The 23,193-nt window shown below is 38.6% G+C and overlaps 1 protein-coding gene and 1 long non-coding RNA gene across 2 annotated transcripts in view; one reads left to right on the plus strand and one right to left on the minus strand.

Moving 5' to 3' along the window:
- On the minus strand, positions 1-18,324 carry LOC307022216. Its single transcript, XR_013803325.1, has 3 exons — positions 18,186-18,324; positions 12,934-13,047; positions 1-1,264 (listed from the first exon to the last, which is right to left on the minus strand). It is a non-coding gene; the product is annotated as an uncharacterized lncRNA (long non-coding RNA).
- The window catches only part of tmem170b (transmembrane protein 170B), a gene marked incomplete at its 5' end in the record, with an annotated part of 22,931 nt that continues 18,024 nt past the window's right edge, over positions 18,287-23,193 (plus strand). The window contains one exon of the mRNA XM_079654899.1: positions 18,287-18,461. Within this exon, the coding sequence (XP_079511025.1) occupies positions 18,287-18,461 (175 nt within the window). The remainder of the gene's footprint in view (positions 18,462-23,193) is intronic.

Below are 23,193 nucleotides of genomic sequence, written 5' to 3' on the forward strand. Positions count from 1 at the left end.
CTATGATACAGCTAGCTGTGACAGATGATCATAGTGTCGTTGCTGTTAATGACAGTCTGATCATAGTGAAAGCTTCAGCGGGACGCACTGGTCTTTTGGTTCCTTTCATACAAAAACTGTACAAGCATTACCTCATGATGGAGCCTTTGGTCCAGTGCTCACAGACTGCCACTTACTCCAGGAGACATTACATGTGAGCAGTTCATCATTTGACAAGAGGCTAGCCAACCCGTCAGTTAAAGATTTACTGAGTCTAGGTTTTTGTCATCAGGGATTCAACATGGAGCAAGATGTGTGTGGAAACAGCAGCGAGCCCTGTGGGGTAACTGATGGAAATATTTTCTGTTGGAGGACGTTCAGGAGATGAAAAAAGATTATCGAAAGGCTCATGTCTTTTTTCTTTATTTGTTGTGGTCCACACAAAAAGCTCTTGAAATACTGACATGAACTGGACCTGTTGGTTCTTAAATCCATTTCTAAGTTTGTGTGAAAATGCTTAGGGCTACAGTACTTTCAGGAAAAATCAGGTTGCACCGTTAAACCTTTGAACTGTCTTCAAGACAGCCTAATGTGTAAATTGTGGCCTAGGAAACGTCTATAGCTACTTCCAAACAAAAATAATCACCAATGTATGACTGTCATTCATGATTTTATACATTTGGGATTATTTCTCCATTCAATTGTGTCAGAAGGTACTCGAAAAATATCCATCACAGTTTCTCAGAGTCCAGGTTAATGTTTTTTTTGTTTGTAGATAAAAAAAAAAAATTGTGTAGATGACTGCGAATCCATCCAGCATAACTGACATTATATGGTCGTGTAGGCTAATCTAATTGGTTTAATGTTTTGTAATTTGGGATATGTTTGGGTTATTTCGTGAAATGTTATTTAAATGTTTTAGCTCACGTTGCAATCTGACGTGTGGTAGACTTAATCTAAATCACCGGTGATAGCGTTCTTTGGCCCACAACTTAGACTTAAACTTTTTAGTAAAGGAGGCTTCTGGTAAAACATTTATAAGACCCTTACAACCAAGGATGACCAATAAAATCATCCTAAGAATCATAACAAATAAAACAATACACAGAATTTGAGAAAAGACCAAAAAGTCAGAGAGGGCTTCACTGCGAGGCCGATATTAGGATGAGTTTTAAAGCTGGGTCTGAGGAGATGTATTGATAATGGTCAGCGGCAGGAAAGGGAGCAGCGGTGTGTTCAGGAGCTTCCGTCTCCGTCTGACCTCGGAGACTGTCTGTGGCTCCACCTGAAATAGCAAAAAGCAACCATTAGCTTTACAGCTACACTGTGAGGAGCCTGTCCAAACACAGACAGAGGTTCATCTCCGTCATCAGCTGACACATGTCGGCTCCGGTAGTAGTTTCAGTGAAAGTGGAGACGTAGTATCTGTGATAGACAACTGTACTGTAAGAATTTCATTTCTATAATAAAACAAAACATTTTCAGGGTATGGCTGTATAATTAGTACAAAATAAAATTATCAAACTGTTCAAAACTCTTAAACTGACCATAACTTGTATTATAGTAAAGCATAAAGGTAAAGGGATGATTTCCTTTAGTTTTTGTTAGTCATTTTTAACATTTTCATTTTATTTTTGGGAGTGATCCTTTAACAGTAATATATACAATTACCTAATTATGGATTTCAAATATTTCTATACCATTCCTGATACCTTAAATACCTTAATTTAGGGCAGACTAAAATATGGTATATATATTATTTATTATTATATATTATTATTATTGTTTAGTAACATATTCATCACTTTGGTGAAAAAAAGGTGCATTTATTACATTTTTCAGAGATCTTATTGTGGTGGGCAGAATTAAAAAAAAAAAAAAAATCAGGATCCTTCTATTTTATAATAGAACTAGAAACATATTATTTAACAATATTATCAACATCACACCTTGCCACTGCAACATTATCATTTGTCAAATCAGTAAACTTTCCTTATGTATAATTATTGTTGTTTTCAATTTTTTAATTACTAAAATGCCTCCACGAGATTCCTTTATATGATTTTTTTTAAATGTATCTGTGATTACAGCTAATGAGAGGCTAACATCTGTTGAGAGCAGTCTGCAATATTTAATTTTCACACCAATCTGTTAAAAACCCTCCTGTGACTCACACGGTTTACTCTGACAAAGGCAGGATAATGACTAGTTAATGAGCTTTCCTCGTTGAGTAAACAAATGTATCTCTGAGCAAGAAGCACAAAAACTAGAATAAAAAAAGACAAAGAAAGAATCGGAGAAATGGGATGGATAAAGAATAAATTCTCCATCCTATTTCTTCTGGATGTCGCCATTAAGGAAAACGGAGCTGAATTGTCACTGTGCAGCCAAGTGATAATTGTTTCTACGATTTGCAATGGAAATGTAATTCCATCCCATGGAAGACGCCGGGATAATAACATGCAAATGAGCTCATCAGAGTGAGAGAAGAAGTAAAACCCATGATGAGAAACAGATAGCAGACATTTTATTTTGGAAGACTGATGAGTTTATTTTAGTGCTGCGGATGGAGACAAAAGAGAGTTCCCATCCAAATTCTAATATAAAAACATTTTTGGAATAAGTAAATAAGTAATTAAATAATTTTTTCACTGTTTTTCACTTTTTTCTTTAAAATTACATCCCCAAAAATGTCTGCTTTATGAGAAAAGGGCGATGAACTTTGACATTAATGTTTTTACCCGCCCATAAACTTCACCACATAGACTATATTTGTATTAGATGGTTGATTTAATTTTGGAAAGAGCTCTTTTACCATACTTTTTTGCCTAGGGAGCTTGAACATGAAGATAACATTTCGACTGCTTATTTCTGTTTTTCTGTTTCAGTCACAAACCAACTTTTTCTTGCAAAATAAATGAATGCAAATGGAATCACTGCAATCAGTAAATCTTTTCAGAGAGATTTTGGTATGAAGTTCAGCTACTGTGAGCATTTGCTAGTTTGTGGAGCTTGCAGTTTATGGTGCTGTTGAATTATATTGTTTTAAATACTCACAGGTGTTTGCATGGTTAACTCATATGATATGAGTTAGACACACCTCTCAGTATGATGCCCTGTTATGCAAATGTTCAGGCTCATATTTGTATTGTGTCCCTCTAATTTGACATTTTAGCATGCTTTAATGTTCAAAAAGCTCTTTATTTTTCTCATACTGCCTGTGCTGCAGCACCCCTTTTCACGCTCTGTCTGAAACCAGAACCCAGTCTGCTCTGATTAGTTAGCTGGCCGGCTCTGTTTTGAGCCTATCAAGTACGATGTGTTGGAGTGCTAGCCAATTCATTTGCAGAACATTCACGTGCACAAAAACCTATACAACACACTACAGGAAGGGAGAAACCCAAGAAGGGTCATTCAAATTTTATTTTTGACTGTATTAGATTGTATTACCTTTAACTATGTGTACCGAAAAGCATGGCAACCACTTGTATATTCCCTTGCTGAATCCATTTAGATCTAGGGTTTAAAAAAGAGCAAAATGCTCTTTCTGTATAGCTTTCCGTGCACACTGGCACCGCAGGCCGTCACAAAGATCATGTCAGGAGGCTGCACATTCAAACAGGAACAAACGCACTAATGATTGGCCTTTAATTGAAAATCAAGCAGGGGCAGGCTCAGGTTAGAGCATAGATGACGTGCGAGCACACGACCCAATTTGCTGTAACACAAGTCACCTGCTCTCTGCAGACTGAAATAGCTCAGGCAGGCAGTCAGGGCTGGATAATTAGGCCTGTTTTTAATAAACAGTGACTGAGGATGGCACTGCTGCCTGGCCTGCTCTACATGGATAAATGTATTTTTTCCATCTTCTGTGAGACTCTGTGCAGACCCTGCAGAGCTTCCAGGAACACAATGTGCCCTGCTGATCAGACCCAGCCACCACACTGCTGGATAAAACCTCACTGCCTGCCTCTCGTCACATCACCACCGGGCTCTGAGCGAACCTGGTTTGAGGCTTTGCTGTGTGTTTATCCAATCATATTCCCCCACCATGACCACAAAGCTGGGCTTCCTCGCCGTGTCCAGTTTAATATTTCCATGGGGCCTCACTGGTGGAAGCTCTGTGGCTTGGGGTTCAGGAGTGTCATGGAGTAAAGATGTGCTGCCGGGATGGTGAGCCACGAGGCGGGATCCATCTCTGAATCTAAAGAAAAGAGGGGGCCATTTGTGATGGGAACCCTGTTATTATGGGCATCTGGGTACATAGTTACTGCACTGCTGCTGTGTTAAACATGGCACTGTTGCCATGTGAAACATATGAGGTTCAAAGATTTAGTTGGCATTTTCTTTTGTTTTTATTAATGACCAAAGTTTGGAAGTTGTTTCACTCGTGTCTTTTCTTCCTGTATTCTGAGGGTTCTGATTACTTTTGGGAATTACTGTCATTCTTTGATTTTGGCTTTGGATGTGCATATACAGTATAAATATACATGTCTCTTAAATATATTTAAGGAAAAGGCTGACTTTATTCTGCATTTGTCTTGTTGGCATCACATCCCATGAAATACCAAAAACCAACCATGTCTCTAAATACTTCCTAACAAAGTAAACCAAACCCGTTAGTTTGCTCAATATTTTTAACACAAAAATCCAGTTATTCTATAAAAAAAAAAAGGCTATAATTTCATACAATAGCCAGCCACTGCAGTGTGAGTAAAAACGCCGACTATTTTAGCTGCGGATTATTACACATTCAGTGAGTATTAACATCAAAAGAAGGTTTTATGTGGATTAAAACTAAATCAAATACAGTACCCAGGTTCACTACAATAAAAGAACACATAACATGACTTTTAATTGGACAATAGAAAATGGCCAGACTTATCATTAAAAGCTTGAAGAGTGTTGTGTTTTAGGGTGAGATTGCTTGATTGATTGGCATATCAAGTGCTGTACGCCACTTTGGTTTCTTGTTCACTCTTTTGGGTTTTTCCACTGTTCTTAATTGTTTCTTTAACCTTGTGTTCACCACTGATTTTTATTTATTTTTATTAAGAAACCTGCACCTAGGTGACACATGCTTTTTTGTGGTTTATGATCTTTGCAAGAATCAAAGGTTTCATCAGCAGCTAATACCGTTCTATGCTCTGTTGATGGATCAACTTTTCCTCAGTTGGCAAAGAGGACACTTCTGTAACTGTGGTGCAAAAAGCAGCTTAAATACCTCCAGGGGGGCTTGTTGATTGTGTCCCACCAGCTGATCTCTCGCTTTGTGAGAATGAATAAAACCAAATACCTCAGATCCTGAGTCACTCTTGCTCTGGTCCGCCTGACTCAGAAGTGGCAGCCATGCAGAGCGAAGACAAACCAGAAGACACATAAACATCAATGCAGCCACGCACTCACGGTGTCTTCTTCTCTCGTCTCGGCTGCTGTCCACATCAGCTTTTAAGTGTGGCGACCCTGGGATCAGGCCTGCATGCCTCTGCTAAACAAATCAGATGGTGAAGCGTGGTGTTTTATGGCCAGGAATTTCTCAATTCTCACACATATACACCCAAAGAAAAAAAACATTTTCCAACCCTGTTTTAGGCCCTGGTATGCTGCCTCCTGTCCAAACCCGATCAAAAAGCCTGTGGGTCTCTAATACTCTCTGAGGGAGATTGTAAAAGCCCAGTATGGCGTGTCCTTTGTGTGTACACCTATTATGTCCTCCAGTTAAGGCTGAGGTATCCATGAAGGTACTTTGTGCTCTTTGCTGATGAAAGACGCCGAGGGGTCTGTGAGTTTTGGATCAGCCACAAGAGACACAGGTAAGGCAGATGGAAGAAGCAGCCATCCTTGCCAGGTCTCCCCTTCATCATTTGAAGCTCCACCGCTGAACTGTGACCCATCAAGTCGTGCAAACAACATGGATAATGACACCAAAACCCAGGCTATACTGCCACATGCATGTAAATAAAGGGCAAAGTGAGAAGGGGCATCGCCTGTATCTGAACCTGTTATAAATATTTGAGGAAATTCACAAAGATGATTTTTCCTCTGATGAAACTGGAGTGATATCATGTGTAAACTGTTGTGCAGCTTAGGACAGCAGATAATCAATGTTTTCCAAACACAGGATTAAAAAAGAAGCCTCAGGGGGAAAAAAAGCTGCTAACCCTCTTGTCGTCTACAAAAAACTAGTAGGACATTGGACACATCCCACATATTGTCTATCTTTTCAACCTTCATTGAACCAGGTAAATATTGTGGTTGGAAACCTCTTTTGCAAGGGAGACTTGGCCAAAACAGCAGCCTATAAAGTGGCAGACAAAATACAAAGAGATAGACAGGGAAAACAATTCTACAAACAACTAATGATGATTAAATGTGGTTATACGAGTGGAGCAGGACCAGATGAGAGCATAGTCCTAAATTAGATCCAGATGTTTGAATGTGAAAAATACCTAAGCCATGTTGTAGCTCAGGAAACTGACACATATCTCTGTCACTTTATTAACACTCAACAACAACAACAACAGTTTATTACTGAATGTGTGTTATGAAATACTCAGACAGCTATTCATAGCACTTGGGAGACATTACAACTATAAATAGAAATGTACTACTGTTAGTGTTCCATTTTTTGGCAAAAACATTGTTTTCATACACTGGTCAATTTCCAGAGTGTGGGCTACTTTCTCTCAATGGAAAGAAAACGACCACAAGATACATTTAGGTGATTATTTTGCGTAATGTGTAGATTATCTGTAGAGCTCTCTTAACATTATTTGCATTTCTATAAATAATATTTTCTGAAAACTCAGAACAGAAATGCATTATCCTAATAGAAGTAACAGCTGGGAAGGTTTCATGGTGGTATAAGTTACATTATATTTGCCCTAAATTGTTCATTTATCAGTCATAGCCTGATTTATAGAACATTTTTTTCCTTAACACATTGGATAAATTGTATTTTCTCATGGCTGTTGACAGTATTTTCTGATTCCTAAAGAGATACAAAGAAATATCCAATACATCCATTCTAAAAAACCTTTTACCCTTTTACCTAATGTAACATTTATGAAACAAATTTTTTAATCCTGGGTTCATCTAAAATGTTATATTCAGATGACTTAAATTGTACTGTATGCCTCATTTGCATCCTAAACACAGCGTTTAGAAAACTTGCGAAGTTTGAGAAAGAAACTGAAAATAAATCCACCCTCAACGGACAGCGATGCATCCAATGTCAACATTGTTTATTGTTTGTCCCTGCAGTGTATCCATGTTAGCAAGTGTTGTTGGTGATGCCCTGTAATTTTCTCCACTCAGCGCCCAATGACATCAGCTTCCTGGGCACGAAATCCCAAAGAAGAACAGTGTTTAACTAGGAGCAGTCGCTCATTCGTCACCACAAAGACAAATACAATGGAAACTTGTTCTTACTTCTTCTCCTTACTGTTTGTTCAGGTATTGGGCAATTCTGGGTTTAGCTGTGTTGTGCAATGAAGTTTGTATAGCAGCCTTTTATGGAGGTACCGGTGGTGGTTGTTTGTCCAGTTAGTACATGCCTCTCAGGGATTTAAGGGAAAACACTGGTGAATTGAGGTTTTTAACAAAGAAGCCTACTGTAGTGAGATCGTTCAGTTTTGTTATCTCTATAAATGCCCTCAAGTTTCATACAATCCAGGTAAAGATGTAATTTAACCTCAGAAGTAGACACCTTACTCAGAAACAAAAATCATAACACCCTTAATATGATCTATCTATTCCAGAAAAATACACATTAGTGGTTCATACATTTTACCTCCTCGATCTCAGGTTTCTTTTACTCAGAATCAATGAAGGGTTTGTGTGAATCAACTGTTGGTTACCTAGATTTTAAGATTAAAGTCAGCATGGATTAATTTTCCATTATTTATTCTGATGTGTTGACCCATTTCAACATCAATTTATCACATCTACAATAAATCTTTACCGACATCCAAACCATGCTGTTTTTTTCTGTTTTCTTAAATTATATTTAATAATAAATAGGAGTACTTTCCTAGTTCGTGCTTGAACAAATCTTCGTCTCACCTGGAATTACACACTGCACCTTCCCCCACACTCCCCTTTTGATTAAACTGGCCAGGCATGAAACACTAACGGATCAGAGTTCTGTAAAGGAAATTACAGTCAGAGGAATATTTCCCTGCCAGCACATCTGTTTTGATACGAAAATAAAACTAGTCTGTTTCTGTGAAATAGATGTTTTGTTTGTCCTGAGGCAAAAGCTTACGTAATGATCTCAGCACACGCCTGTGGCCATTATTCATAGGAACTCTGCATTACAGCAACAAGCAGTGTCTCATCTCTAACCAATGAGCTACGATTGGACTGTTCCAGCTTTAGCTAGCTAAAGTATGCTAATGCTAACGGCAGAATCCTGTCAGTTTGAAAGCTCATGTTTACCTTATTTTTTCAATGTTTTCAACGGATTGAAGTAAAGGGTCTTAAATGAGTACATGTTGGCCAAAACACAGTCCAATGAAGAAAGATCGAAGCTTATTGTAACATCTGTCACTAGCCGACGATGACCTTTTTAGAAGCCACAACGAGAAGCAGCATCAGGCATTGTTCCTAGGCCACATTATATTATAATACATTACGTTCTATATATTTTTAAATAAACGCCACTATTAATTGTTCTAACATTTAAAAGCTTATCAGATAAAAAGAAATGTGTTTTTAAATACAACACAAAGCTTTTTTATAATATAGCAAATGCTTTGATGTTCATATTTTTAATGCTTTACATTTGCAAGAGAAAATGGTTTGAAAATTAGCTTGGCTTACGTTTACCGATATGCTAATGTTAAGTTGTTGTCAAGGGGGTATTCACATACATTCTCTTATTATTCTGGAAAGTCACTAGGTTAGCCAACCACTTTATTACTTTATTACTTTATAGACCTTTTAGCCAGTTAGCCTGGGAAGCTATATTTTACCGTAGGCTATGTTAAAACACACTACATTCAATATTCTTACAAGTTTGCTCTTTTTGGCTTTGCAAATCAAAATACACAACCAACATTCCAGTAAGTTTCGAACTTTGCTAAACTAGAATTGGAAACATCGCTGTTGGGGGTACAGGGTTGCATGTTTTTAATTGGGTGATGTTTCATCTGGGGCTTTTCCGATGGATTTCACAGAGAAAAGCAATAATGTTCATGTAAGGTTGTTGATTTTATCCATGTATTTTAGGAATGAATGGAGCAGATTATGGGAATAGTGACACACAGATACCTCAGGAGGATCAAGGTCTCCACTCAGAGCTCTGAGGAATAACATAAATGTTGTTTAGTCTAACCGCTGCTGGCCTTAAGGATGACTCATTTAAGGCAGCTAAGTATAAATATTTGCATGGAGTCATATATTATACTCTAAGAAAGCTACACACCCACAGCAAAAAAAAAATTGAAAAGCCACTCTTAAAGGGACACAGTCTTCCTCTTGTTGTAAAATGCAGACAGGATGTGGTGGAGTTTTATCTCTGAGGATATAGCTTATCAGTGGAAATGGCATTTCGGAGATGAGTGACCCCGTCTGTCACATTAGCAAGATAGAACATATAAAACAGGGACTTGCACAATTCTTGCAAAAACATAGACAAAAGTATAAAGCAGTTTGCCTTCAATAACTTAAATCCCGGGGGGGAACCCATGTATTTATCAGTGCATTGCATAGGTTTAAGTAAAAACAATTAATCAGATGGACTCAATTAGCTATATTTCACTGTTTAACTCTTCATCATCTGTTTTTCTTTCTTGCAGATCTACAGCAGATTAAGTCTAGACAGGAGCTTGTGTTTATGATAAAGATATTTTAGTCTTGTCAAAGAAGGAACACAACAGCATCAAACTGCTCACAACATCTCAGAAATACCTTTATGTGTCTAGAGTCCTTTGAGTCTATCCAGTTGATACGACTCTGACACATACTAAACTGATTATACAGATGCTGCTACAGAGGTATTTGTAGTCAGGAGGTATTTGTAGTCAAAATCATTCTCATCTTCTCTCCTACATCAAAAACATAACGGCTCTTATCTCAGTAGAGGTCTTTGCTGGTTATTCAAGAGCTTTTGTCCCAATTTGTATAGACGTCTAAACAGCAGAAATCATAAATGCCTTTTCATCATTTGTTGTGCAGTGAGTACCGCCGGTGTTAAGCTGACACAGTCTGTGGCATTTTTTTATTTACCTGGACTGTGATGGAAACAGCCCAGTGTCTTGATAGCCTAAGTATAATGTAGACAGCCGTTTTATATGGGTCATTATGTTCCCTCCTCCTAAAGATCCCAGACGCTGATATGTCTGTTGGGAGTGGATGGTTTTTGGCTGCTTGACTGACTCAAAATGTGCCGGGAACATTTATGCTTCTGGAAAGTTCAGTGTTAAGCTTGTCTGCATCACCCACATACTGCTGGCATCTGTCCCTTTTCCCTTCCCCCCACCCCTCTCCAGACAAGTTATAGTGACCCTGGGATGGATATGGGCCTCTAGGGGAGAGTTAAGTTAGAATAAGTGAAGTTTCAGATTTTGCCTGCTTTTCTGGCTACACTGCAGTTTATAGGACAGAAACAGACCATGCAGTAGTAGTTTTTTTGAAACACGAGTTTTTATTAAACCTTTTTTTTAAGCATTTTTTTACAGTCCTGCATTTTTTTACAGTCCTGCCATCTTTTTTTAAATGTTCAGATTTTCAGTCAGTTCACGGCTTTAGTCAACATCTATTAGATGGATGACCATTATATATTGTACATACATTCATGTTTCAAAAGAGGCTGATCAACACTGACCTTGGTGATACTCTTCCCTCGCCATGAGTTTGACAATCTTATTTGTTAGTGTAATTTCTCATGAAGTAGCAAATGTAAGCAAACTCAACTACCACTTTCAAAATACCATAGCTGTAAGATCATCCTAACATAGAAACTTGTGTGACAGCGCATTCTCAATGTTGATGGTTTTGTTCGATTGTTGGTAAAATATTTTCTACATACATTAATTTTTCCTAGAGGGTGAACTCTCATGACATCAGGGATCGCCTGTGGCCCCATCTTGAGGTTGACTTTTTTTCTTTATATCTTGGGACAAACATTCATGTGTCACCAAACATCCCCCTACCAAAATATGGTCAAATATGCATCATATTTTTTCTGTTTAGTGCTAGTTAATAAAAGCATGCTCACACAATAAACTAAGGTAATATATTATTCCATTTGTAGGCCTAAGACACCTGTAGAGTCATGTTTTATTACATGTTCAGCTTTAAGCCTCCTTTCAAAGACATTTCAGCAGTTTAAACTCCCTTTTCCTCTTTTTGCCTTCACAACAATGTGGTCTTGTTGTTCCACTTCAAATATCAAAGTTAAACATTATTAATGCAGACAGGTAAATAACACCTCATCATAAATGATTAACTCCTTGTTCTGACATTGACCAAAATGGAAAATCTGTGCCCTGAGGTAACGTTTCTCTCAATGAAAGACTTGATCCACCCACGTGCAGCAACATGAAGCAGCATGTCCTCCCCGTATTGACTCATCCACGCTGCTCCAGTCTTGAGCCTTAACTAAACACTAGGCAGTAAGTTGTCTTTCATCAGTATGACATTGCCTGAAGCAATATGAACCTCGCTCCAGGTTTCCAACAGCAGCATCAGTGGTCACTCAACACTTGTTTTCATGTAACCCTTCAAAGGGACATGATCCCTATAATCACATAAACCCTTAGTTTTACCACTCGCGGCAATAAAGTACCAATACTGTTAATCATTAGTGTCATTTTGTTGTAATTTCCCAGGATACTAGAAGGAACTGAAAACACGAATATGTCAAAGGGGGGTATTTTTTCCAATGAAATGAGTGCTTAAAGCGGCACTGAACTATATGAGAGGTTAGGATTTTTTATAGGATAGATAAAGGCGGATATGAAAAGATCAGGACATTCTGGGTTGGTTTTGTCAGATGCAGGTGTAGCCGTTGGTTGTGGTCAAGCACTGGGTTTTTCAGGTGCAGCTATTCTCATAGAGCCAAAGAGAGATCAAACCGTTGTTCGCTCGCTCGGTTTAACTCGAGCCACTTCAAACACAATCTGTTTAAACTGTGATTGTGAACACCTGCCTTTATGGAGCCATCAAAGGGGAACTACAATAACCCGGCTTGTGATTCCATCTCTGGGAACTCCTTGTTCTCACTACAAAAGGGAATCAGAGCGCCTGCCCCCTTGAACTCTGTTTGACTTTAGACTTATGTACCTGCACTGAACAATAGGGTTGTTATGTTTTTCCTATTTGGTACTTCTAGTGAAGACATGTATTTTCCTCAGTCAGATCAATTAAATGGACCATTAATGGAAACATTTGTGGGAAAGTCATCATTCTGACTTTCAAATACATGCTCATTTTGTTTGATGACCGACTGAGATTTTGTGAAAAAACCGATATCACAGTGATAAAAAGACTAGCATTGTCTCTACTTTCCAAGCAAATGTAACTCTTTCCATAAGAAAAGTTACTGACAAAATTGAATGTATATTTTAAAGAACATGTTATCACTTGTACCATTTTCTGTTTTACATCCTTTTGCAAAATTGACATAAATTGCAAGGTGTTGGAAACCACAGCTCTCAAGTGATTCGCTTAAAGGTCCTGTGAGTATTATTGGCCGCTAGTGGTGAGGAAGTATATTGCAACTTAGTTCATATACCTTTTTGCAAACCCATCACTTTCGAGAACCTATAGTGGAATTAAGTGGAGACATTGTTATTTATGGACAATTTTTGTGTTTACAAATGTGCTTTCGTCATATTGACCTTTGAGAGAGTTGAACTAACTCTTGTCAATGGTCGAAAAAGGTAGTCATCCAAAGAAAGACTAAAAGACTGGAAAACGATTGCATGTCTTTGTGTAAGGCAGCACTACCTTGAGTCATCACACAGCCGGTTGGTTCCAGTGAATGTCCTCACTCTGACAGGGATGTTAGCCAGATGAGGGGGCTTTGCTGGTGACTAACTTGAGTCAGTCAAGGCCATCTGCCTGAGGGGGGCAGAGACGAGAAAGATGGTGAGAGACTAAATTACTGAAGACCACAGCACCCACAGATGAATAGATGAATATCTCACCTCGTAGATTAGATTACACCAAGGTAAAATCAACACAATAGGCTCAATGTATACATGAAAAAACGTCTTATATAATAGGTCAGAAATGCTGCAGGTCCTTAGAAAACCTGAGGCGGACTCTGTGGGCGAGCACAATACCTGCATGAGTCTGCCTGGGATACTGTGACGTCTCATGTTGCCCACGAAAGAAATCCCCATCCGAGACAAAAACATTTGTCAAGGCCCCCTTCATGGGAAAAGGGGATTCACATGGACTTTGCACATTTTCAAAAGCAGTGACTGACAGTTCAAAAGTATGCAGTGACAGATGTGGTGAAGCCTTTGCTTGGTGACACACAAGGAGATAATGAGTCAAGAGTCAAACAGGAACATTTCGTCATAAAGCCAAGCTGGAAGAATTCATAAACTCACCTTTTAATCAGCTTCTAACCCACTAACATTGTTTTTGTTTGTTGTGATCTAAAAATGGACATGATTGTTGGGAAAGAAAACAGCAGTGTTATGGAAAACTACAGGGAAGGAGACGTTAGAAAAATGGGAGAAGGAATCCACCTACTGGCCAACCGAGGGAATCATATGACTGTGAAAAAGCAAGTTTCTCAATTGGGGTAATATTTCAAAGACATTCATGACATGGTAATCAGCAAGGAGCTTTAATCATGTTTTGACCTAATTATTATTCAACCTGTATTTTAGCATTCAGCCAGTGGTTCATTAGCACCACACATATTGCCTTTGATATGTTAATAACTTTGGTGATTGGTTTACCATGTGCTCAAAACCCCCATTTAAAAAAAAACAGAGCTGGGTTCTCTTGGGGTTAAGGGAAAACATATTTTCTCAGTAAAACTGAAAGTAAATACATATTTTGTTCTTGAATCAATGCACAATTGAGATACATTCAAAGATGCAGTATAGCTATGGGAGAGTCAAAGGACTCTTTCATCCCACTGCCACGATCATTGATGTGTTAGCTCGCTCATCTCCTCCACCCACATAGCTCCGTATGCCTCGACACAGTTCATTTTAACATGCCAACACTACACATCTAAACTTCTGTAGTAAGAGTGAGAATTAAATTGAACCTCATTCGGTATAGATGCTAAATGTAATCAAACAGACACTATGTTAACAGCAAATGTTAGCTTGTGATGCAGATAAAAAAAACTAAAACCATAATAAAGACACTGTAAGGAAACTCACAAGGATGTTAATATGTAGAGGTGAATACATTACAAACCTCCAGTGACCAAGTCAGTGTCAAAATGTAAAAACTGTTGTTGGTCTACATATTGCAGAGCTCAAAAGCAACCACAAGGCAACATTTGTTTAAATCAGGGTAAGTTAGTTAGTAAGTTCGGAGCTTTATTGTCTTTGGCTTTACTGTACCACAACTAACTCAAATGACTGATGAGACTATAGAACAGTACAATGCAAATTCCGAAAAGAAATGCGATGATTATGTATTTGATCATTTTAATGAGCTTGGGACAAATGATTGACTGTAGTGATTGGTTGTAGCGGGTGGCAGCCTAAAGCACCTTTCTCAGGAAAACCATTCAAATTGTTAATTTGACAATGAGGTTACACAATGAGATGTAAGGTGAAGCCCTCTCATGCTACAAACTCAGAAGATTTATAGAAATATTTCAACTGAAGCAAAATAAGAATTACTGTGTGCATTAAATCAAATCACTTTATGACAACAAATAATATTAACCGAATAAATACATTTCTTTAAAGGTTAAAATGTAAGATATAATCCAGCATTCATGGTAGTTATTATGCCCTCCAAAAATGTACATTTCATATTTATAATGGTTGTCAAATCACAATGTTTATTCTTTTGTTCGACATCTTGATATAGACTTATAGAGCCAGGTGGTATATCTTAGTTTGATTGATCCCTCTCATTACTAATTGCTGTACTTTACAATGCTAGGATTTTGAGTTTTACTGCCTAATTCCATTGGCTGTCTTTTAAAATCAGTTATTAAATGATGTATTTTTTAAGAGTGACACCCTCATAAAACATTTGGTTTAAAGCATTGATTGTGACACAAATAAATGTTTTCTTTCTTTTTTTCAGTTGAAATGTTTAGCCTGTTCTCAAACAAATTGCTCTCATTGAGGACCTGTGGAAACATGCTGACGGATTTGCTGTAAAGTGTCAAGTGAAAACAAAGGCTTCCTAAGGAATTGGTGGAGGAAAACAAAGGTTGACAATTACTTTGTAAACCAAACATTATCTTCAATGACTCTTTGCTGTCTTGTCTGTTTGTTCATGCAAAGACTAGCTGTCAGTGAGGTAGCACATATTCTTTCTTCAGTTGTTTTGTTAATTCATGACAAAAACAAAAATACAATGCAAGAATGACATCACAATGATCCATCACTTCTTTATGCTGTGTGATATGTTATACATGTTGGTTAGTAGCAGTGGTGTAAAGTCACTTTTTTTAATATATTAGATTTATTGTTTTTTATATTTTATGTATGCGCCATGACCTCAAGTCAAATTCCTAGTATGTGCGAACCTACCTGGCAATAAACCTGTTTCTGATTCCGATTCTGATTCTAGGTAAATCTACTGTACATTTTTGAAAGATTTGTACTTTACTTGAGTATTTCAATGTTTTACTATTTGATCTTCTACAGTTCAGAGGTGGAAAGTGTACTTTCACTCCACTACATTTATGTTATACCTTTAGTTACTTTGAGGATTTGGATTCATAATGTAATATTAGATAAGAGAAGATGGACCTTTATTGATCCACGTAGGGAAATTCTGGTAAGACTAGTAAGTCTGAGGGCAGATAACGGTGCAAGAGAATGTTAAAACGTTTCTGATGAAACAGGAAGTATTTCAAAAGTCATTCTGGCATTCTAATAATAGCATTTGTCCCCTTATTTTATTGAACAGGGTTTTGTAAGCTTGTAATGGGACTTTGGCTCAGAGCTTTCTGAAATCTAACATTTACATTAGTATAACAAACAAACATCAGAATCAGAAAATCCTGTATTAGTCCCACAGAGGGGACATATACAGCGTTACAGAAAAATTGGTATATCAGGTAAAAAAAGGCATGCAATAATAAAAAATAAGCTAACTAGATAAAGAAAACAAATGCACCTATTAGTTATATTAGAATAAAATGAAAAACAAATAAGTAGCAAGTAGACATTCATGGCTAAAAAATTATGAGCAGCAACATCAAAATATCCCAGTGTGTCAACTTGCATATACACAGGTAACACATCAATATGTTTATTTTTTAGGTCATCTTGTTATGTACCTACATTTGAAATACAGGAATGTAAACATGATGGCTAAAAGATAATACCAGTGAGTTTGGTTTCGACCATTTGCCACCATCTCACACACATACCGTTAACCATTCTTACAACCATTTTGCTGTCTCTTAGAAATTGTTACAACATTACAAGCATTCATTATTTTTATTTAACTTTCAGCACGTTTCTTAACTCTGCTAAAATGCTTTCCCAACCAAAATAACTTTATGAAGATATATAATTTGCAAAAATAAATCATGTTTTTTGTTGTTGTGCGCTCAAGGGAGTATGAACAGCCCTGGTGTGGTTTATTCATATTAAGAATAGCCTTTGAGTTTTTGAATTAAATCTTCATATATTCAAAAATAATTATTGTATTATTTGAGATATTTTACATATTCATTCATCATTGCAAAATCATAGAAACAGTTTAACAATACCTTGCCGCATACTGCTACACTGTAAAACGAAACGTTTCTGTATATGATTGCCTCTTAAAACAATATCTCAACTTATAGAGAGATGTTAGTGTGCAGTAATTCCCTCATGGACCAGCAGCTATTTAAACCAACTCTGTTAACCTTTGAATTAAGAAAAACATTCTACAAACTCAAAAGATGTCAAATGTCAGATGCCTCGCCCTCATACCTCTGAACTGGGACACTTCTTAAAATACTCCATACTATACCTCTGAGAAATGTTCCAGAACATTCAGTGTCTACATAACTCAGGTTCCTCCCCGGCTTCTCACATCCAACTTTTCTTTCACATTCTATGATGCTCAACAACGCGAGAAAACAATATCAGACAAGTGTAAAACTTCGCACAGTTTTAAAAAGCTTTCATTTATGTTTAGATTTAGTCTAAATCCTACTGTAGATGACTGAGAAAAAAAATCTACTGTTGGGTATCTCTCAATAAGGCTCTTCACTTAAACATTCTGTAAATTATGTTTATATGTACTGTATACAACCTGCCACTAAGACTGGCATCCCTTTGTGCCCTGCTCTCATTCTCATCCATCTCATCCATCCTATCATATTATTTATTATTATATCAGGCGTTTTGGGCTCAGCCAATCAGCACCATGGAAAGCTCCCTGCATCCATCTGTCGTCACGGACAACACCCCGGTAGTAGCTTGCATTCATTATTTCTATTTTTTCCAAGAAATCCATTGCATTAAATATTACATTGCATTTATGAAAGGTGTAGCCTATGTACAATTTCATATAAATATATCTGAAATATAATATTTGTGACAGACTGTTCTCAGTAACGGTTCCTTTGGTCGCTTAGCAACCACATTGTTAACTGCCAACAGTTAAAAGCAGTTCAACTGTAAAACAATACCATTAATAACCATGTTTAACAGTTGACAACTAGGTAGGCTATATACATAAAATGGTTTCAGGATGAATATTATTCATATTTTTTTTATTATGTATAGCCTAATATCAATAATGCCCTGTTTACGTTACTTTGCACATTTTCTTTGCAAACGCCCTATCTTTTCTTCCCCATCACAGATCATGGATCCATTCATGAAGCGACGTCAAGCCGGCAATGTGTCAACGTAACTGTTAACCCCCCCTCCTCAAAGCAGCTACTGGCCCTTTAAGGGTTATGTAGCCGGGCTAGCCGACATTGGACGAGCCGACCGGGCGTCTGCCTGCCTGCGCTGCGCTGCCATCCACATCATGGCCTCAACACCGACACCACCGAGGATGAAGCGACCAGCCAGCGGCCCTTCCCTTACCGGAGCGGAGACGGACGTCAAGCCGAAGCAGAGGCACCGGTAGAGGCGAGCTGCGCCGGGGAGAGCCGCCTCACACATCCCATGCCCCCCCGGTCTCCTCCATGCCTTCGTCTAAAGCCAAGTACAGCTATTCGATAAAGAGGGGTGCGAACCCGGGCGGCGGCAGCGGCAGCAGCGGCATGAACATGACAACGAACCGGGATTATTCCGTTAATCTGTCGGTGCAGCAAGTGCTGAGCCTTTGGGTGCAAGGCACGACGCTGCAGCACTTCACAGGTATGCAGAATGCAAGGTGCCGTTATTGTGTTTTCAGCTGTTCTCAAACATACCCTCACCCTCAGCATGTATTGTAGGCTATAGTTGTGTAGGCGCGTCCATTTTATAGCAGAATAGCCAACGTGTGTAATATTTCACCTCACATGCTTACTGAACAGAAAGGGCAGAGCTCTGGTCATAAACGAGGGAGGCAACTGTAACACCTCAGCCCCACCCAGAGCTAATGAATTCCGGTTGGGCCACAATGAAAAATGCCACTCCTCTGTCCGCGCGCGCAGAAACAATGGGTGACATGAAAGTGATCACAACATGCGGCTAATTAATCTTTGTGCTGCGTGTATGCGCCTTGATGTGTAGTAAATGAAGTGTCGCCCCCTCCCTCCCATATCCTCCCCCCTCCTCCCTTTGTCTGGCAGTCCGGTAATCAAGGGGCAATTAGAGGCAGCATCCTCAACTCTCTGGCATCTGTCTGGGATGGTCCAGAAACAATTAGGCTGATGTGAAAATCCATGCTTTTACCTATGTGCTTTTGAATGGTAGGACTAGGCAATAGACGCTTTTTACACACCTTTTATTAATATGCCTCAAATATGAGATTTTACCATCGTGATGGGCTGATAGCTGTAAGGGAGATGACAGCTTTTAATTGACCATAAAAATGATGTGGCAAAGGTGTGGCACCTTGACGTGTGTTAAGGAGCTTCCATGGAAACAATCAGGAGTCAAAACACAGTCATGTTAAACTGAAAAAAAAGTAGGAGCATGAAAAGCAGTGTGTGGGAATTTGATCTCTTCCTCTACAGGCATGCCCAACTTCCTCAGCAAGCACAATATTGCCGCCCACCATCTGTTTCAAACATTGTAATTATTATTTCTCCGCCAAATGTATAAAGGGTAAAAAAAGGAGAAGATGTATAAAGGAACGACAGGATTGCTCAGTCACATAAACAGAACATTCTTGAATCACTCCCTGCAGAGTGAGAGTGGAGCCGGGGCGGACATGTGTTCATGCAGAGTTTGCACAGACCCATCTTATGGAATGCAGCTGACATCCTGTGTTGAGAGACACATTAAGCTAGAACAAAAAAAAAAAAAAGAAGAAGTTAGGTGCTGAGTCAGCAGGAGGTTGCAGAGCATATATAAGTTTGCGGAAGCATAGCAGCAGCTGCGAGGAGTGGGACTCAGGGTGCACAGAACAACCCCATCTGTAGACCTATGTTTCAACAGCCAGGTTAAAAAACGACCTCCTGCAACATGAGATAGGGTTGGGGGCAGAGAGTGTGAGCCCTGAACAACAGCAGCAATACACTCCAGAAGCACATTTAAACTTTTGATATACGTCAAACCCCTTTGCCCTTTCTTTCAGGCCCCGGGGGAGTTATCTTTAAACAAATGGATTTCCTGTTTATGATTTGTGTTCTTGCAGAAGTTTCCCTTTAGCAAACCATAAAAGGAACATCCTTTGGTTTATGGCTTGCAAACATTACGTACAGTATTCTGACAAGCTTTATGGTTCTATAAGGTTAACTGAAGAGGGTTGGTTCACACAAACGACGAAAACTATGCATGGTTAGATAGCACACATACGTACTGTGGTTTTTGTGTCATGTTCCCATGGTTTTAAAATATTACTTTTTAACCATACTTAAACAGATGAATGGAACTGTGTGAAGAAAAGTTGGTGGCAACAGACCATTTTTGGATTTTACTTATTTTATTATGAAGTAAATGTTGATTGACCCAAAGGTTGTAGAAGAATTGGCCCTTATGTCGATATAGGCCTTGCATTAACTATGCAATACTGTTTACCTCTGTGTACAATCTGCCTGGGAAATGATGACTCAATTTAAGGCACAAGGGAAGTGCAACAAACAGAAAGAGGATAGCGCTTTGGTTTTCCCATGGTAGCTTATAGGAGCTATTCGCATTTAGCATAGAGTTAAAGGTGGGGTAGGTACATTTGAGAAACCGGCTCGAGATACACTTTTTGTTATATTCCATGGAATGCTCTTGACATCCCGATAGCAATGAATATCTTAATTGATTTGACAAAAAATCCATAAAAAAATGTCATCTGTGGAAGCCGTAGTACTGTAAAAAGGGTTAGGGTTAGGGTTTAGCCGGCCCGGCTAAAATGATTGGATGGCCTACCTGCCTGTCAGCCTTCTATCTGTGCACAAACTTATCTCGTGCCCTCATTGGTCATGTGCGCGTTCGTATGTGTTGGAGGAGGGGCTCTGTAAGGAAGTGGCAGATTTTTTCCGGCTGTGTACTTTCAAATTCTAGTGCACTCGAGCTGGTTTCTCCAAAATGACCTACCCCACCTTTAAGGTCTTTGCAGTTGCTATACCCAGGAATAAGGAAACAAACAAGGATCCAGTTGTGATTGCGATAGCAGCCCAATAATAATGATTGGAAACCCTACGAGGCGAAAAAGTTGCAAAGTTGTCTGGTTTTACTTAAAAAAACAAAAAAAACAATCCAAGGTCCATCCAAGTTTTTTATTATAACTACTTTGAAGAAGATAATACGTCCCAAAACAAATGTTTGTTGTAATGTAGGCTGACCTGTATTGACAGCCTGTACCACTGCCCCCAATTCATTTTAAAAACTAGGATGATAGTAAACACAGGACTGCAAGAGACACACAATCAGTACATTTGGCCTAAAAGCCCTTATTGGAAACAGCTTCAAAATAACAATGACACATTGGGCTAAGATTAATAATATAAAGATGTTTGGTAATTCCTGAAGCCTCAGATCCAAGGGAGGTCCAGAACTGAGCGACACTGACTGCAAACCTTTTTTATTGAGCAGGGACTGCTGGATTCACAGCACCGTGTTGGGGACAAAAATATAAATTCAGTTCCAGCTTTATCACTACCAGCCGGCCACACCTCACCTCCCTCAGTCCTTGTGGACCAGGACACATCCATCATTCTGCCTCCTCATGGATGAACTCAGAAATCCTGCAGCCCTGCTTCATGTTCTGCAGCGACCTGCGTGCTGATGCAGAAACTCAGACCTCTTATCAAGTGACCAAAAAAACATGATGCCCGGCTCTTTTTAATGCCTCAGTGTCGACCGGTGAGCTCTAGAGCTACCGAGCGGACAAAGACCTCGTTCTGTTGTCGCGGATTAGCAGAAGTTAATGCTGTGATGTGACTGTTTTTGTATCTCTGAACATGACACAGCACTTGAGTGTAGCACCCCATACAGTAGGTGCTGTTTCTGAGCTGTGACAACCTGCACTAATGTCCCCTTCGAGCATCTGCTAAACTGGAAAAAATGACCTGCCAAGAGTCATTTCTATCAGCTGGAGTTAATAACCAGCCATGTTTTTTCACCAAAACATTTCGGCCTACAGACTTTCTCCCACTTGTGATCATTTAAACCTCACATTACATCAAGGGTGTAATTCTTCAAGAAGTGCTACAGAAATCCGTTTAAGCATTAATATGTTAGTTTAAAAATTGAAATTATCGTTGCATCCGGCTGGGAAGGTGACTGTTTCCCAATCATCCACCAAAAAAAGATTTTTACTGACATTTTATTCTTATTATTGCATGTCAGTTTCAGCCCCCCCAGTGGTGTCAAGTAACTAAGTAAATGTACCAAACATTTAACGTGTATTAGTCTGAGATGGACCATTCTGCATAAAAAGTCAGTTAACGTTTGGGTCTTTTCTATTTTTATTTTCTATATTTTGATGCCAATACTTTTCTACTTTTACTCGAGTAACACTTTGATTGCAGATCTGGTACTTCTACTTTTAATTCAGTATAAGATCTGAGTACTTCTTCCATCTCTGCCCCCCTACAAACTAAAAGTTGCTGTATGAACTATATCTGATTTAAGTTAAAGTAATACTTTTATTTAGTTATACTAATCCATCACAAGTCATGCATTCAGAATTAAGGTGCAATGTTTATATTATTATCAGCAATAACCAAACATAATTAATTCAGAAAAAGACACATTTCCTACTGGTTTACAAGGTAAAAGAAAATTATTATTCAACCAATATTTTGTCTTACGTTTTCCACTTTAAGTCTGGAGCCTCCAACGCCTCATTAATAAAGAGTTATGTTAACAGACTCCCTTAAAGTCAAATATGATTATTATTCTTCCCATTTTTGACAGAGGCCAACTTGCAGTGTTTTTTTGTCTTTCCTTTGTTTATGCAGCGCTTTTAGTAGACCCTGATGATGTTTCGTCAAGTTGGTGAATGTATTCTAAATGCTACGCATGTGTTGTCAAGTTGGTGAAGATGTTTCTTCATTTTGGCAGACTTGAGTTTTTATATCTGCATCGTTTCTGAAACTGCAACGCGTTGCTCTTTTAGGAAATGTAATGGGCCGTTTTAGCGCATTTGCACCTGTTAGCCACCGTAGAAATCTTAATTTTTGAAAAGTATCTGGATGCTGTTGCTTTCAGATACATTTGAATAATAAGTAAAATCTTTGCGTAGATGTTTAAAAGCAGCATAAAAGTTTAAAAGTAGGTGTTGCAGGACTCTAGTGGTGCTGGTCCCGGGACAGGACAGAGGTCTGTGAACACGTCCTATGGCCCCACATGCTCCCGTGTTGAGCATCGTGATCATCCGTTCAGGCTCAAAGAGCATCTTGCAGGTTTTTATTTTTTCTACATTTATGCTTAAACTTGCTTGAAAATTACAATTAAAAAAGTGAATGCAGGATTTGATATGTTTTACGAGACATAAGGGCAGGAA

The sequence above is a fragment of the Notothenia rossii genome (assembly GCF_949606895.1).
Source record: "Notothenia rossii genome assembly, chromosome: 10".
Lineage (NCBI taxonomy): Eukaryota > Metazoa > Chordata > Actinopteri > Perciformes > Nototheniidae > Notothenia > Notothenia rossii.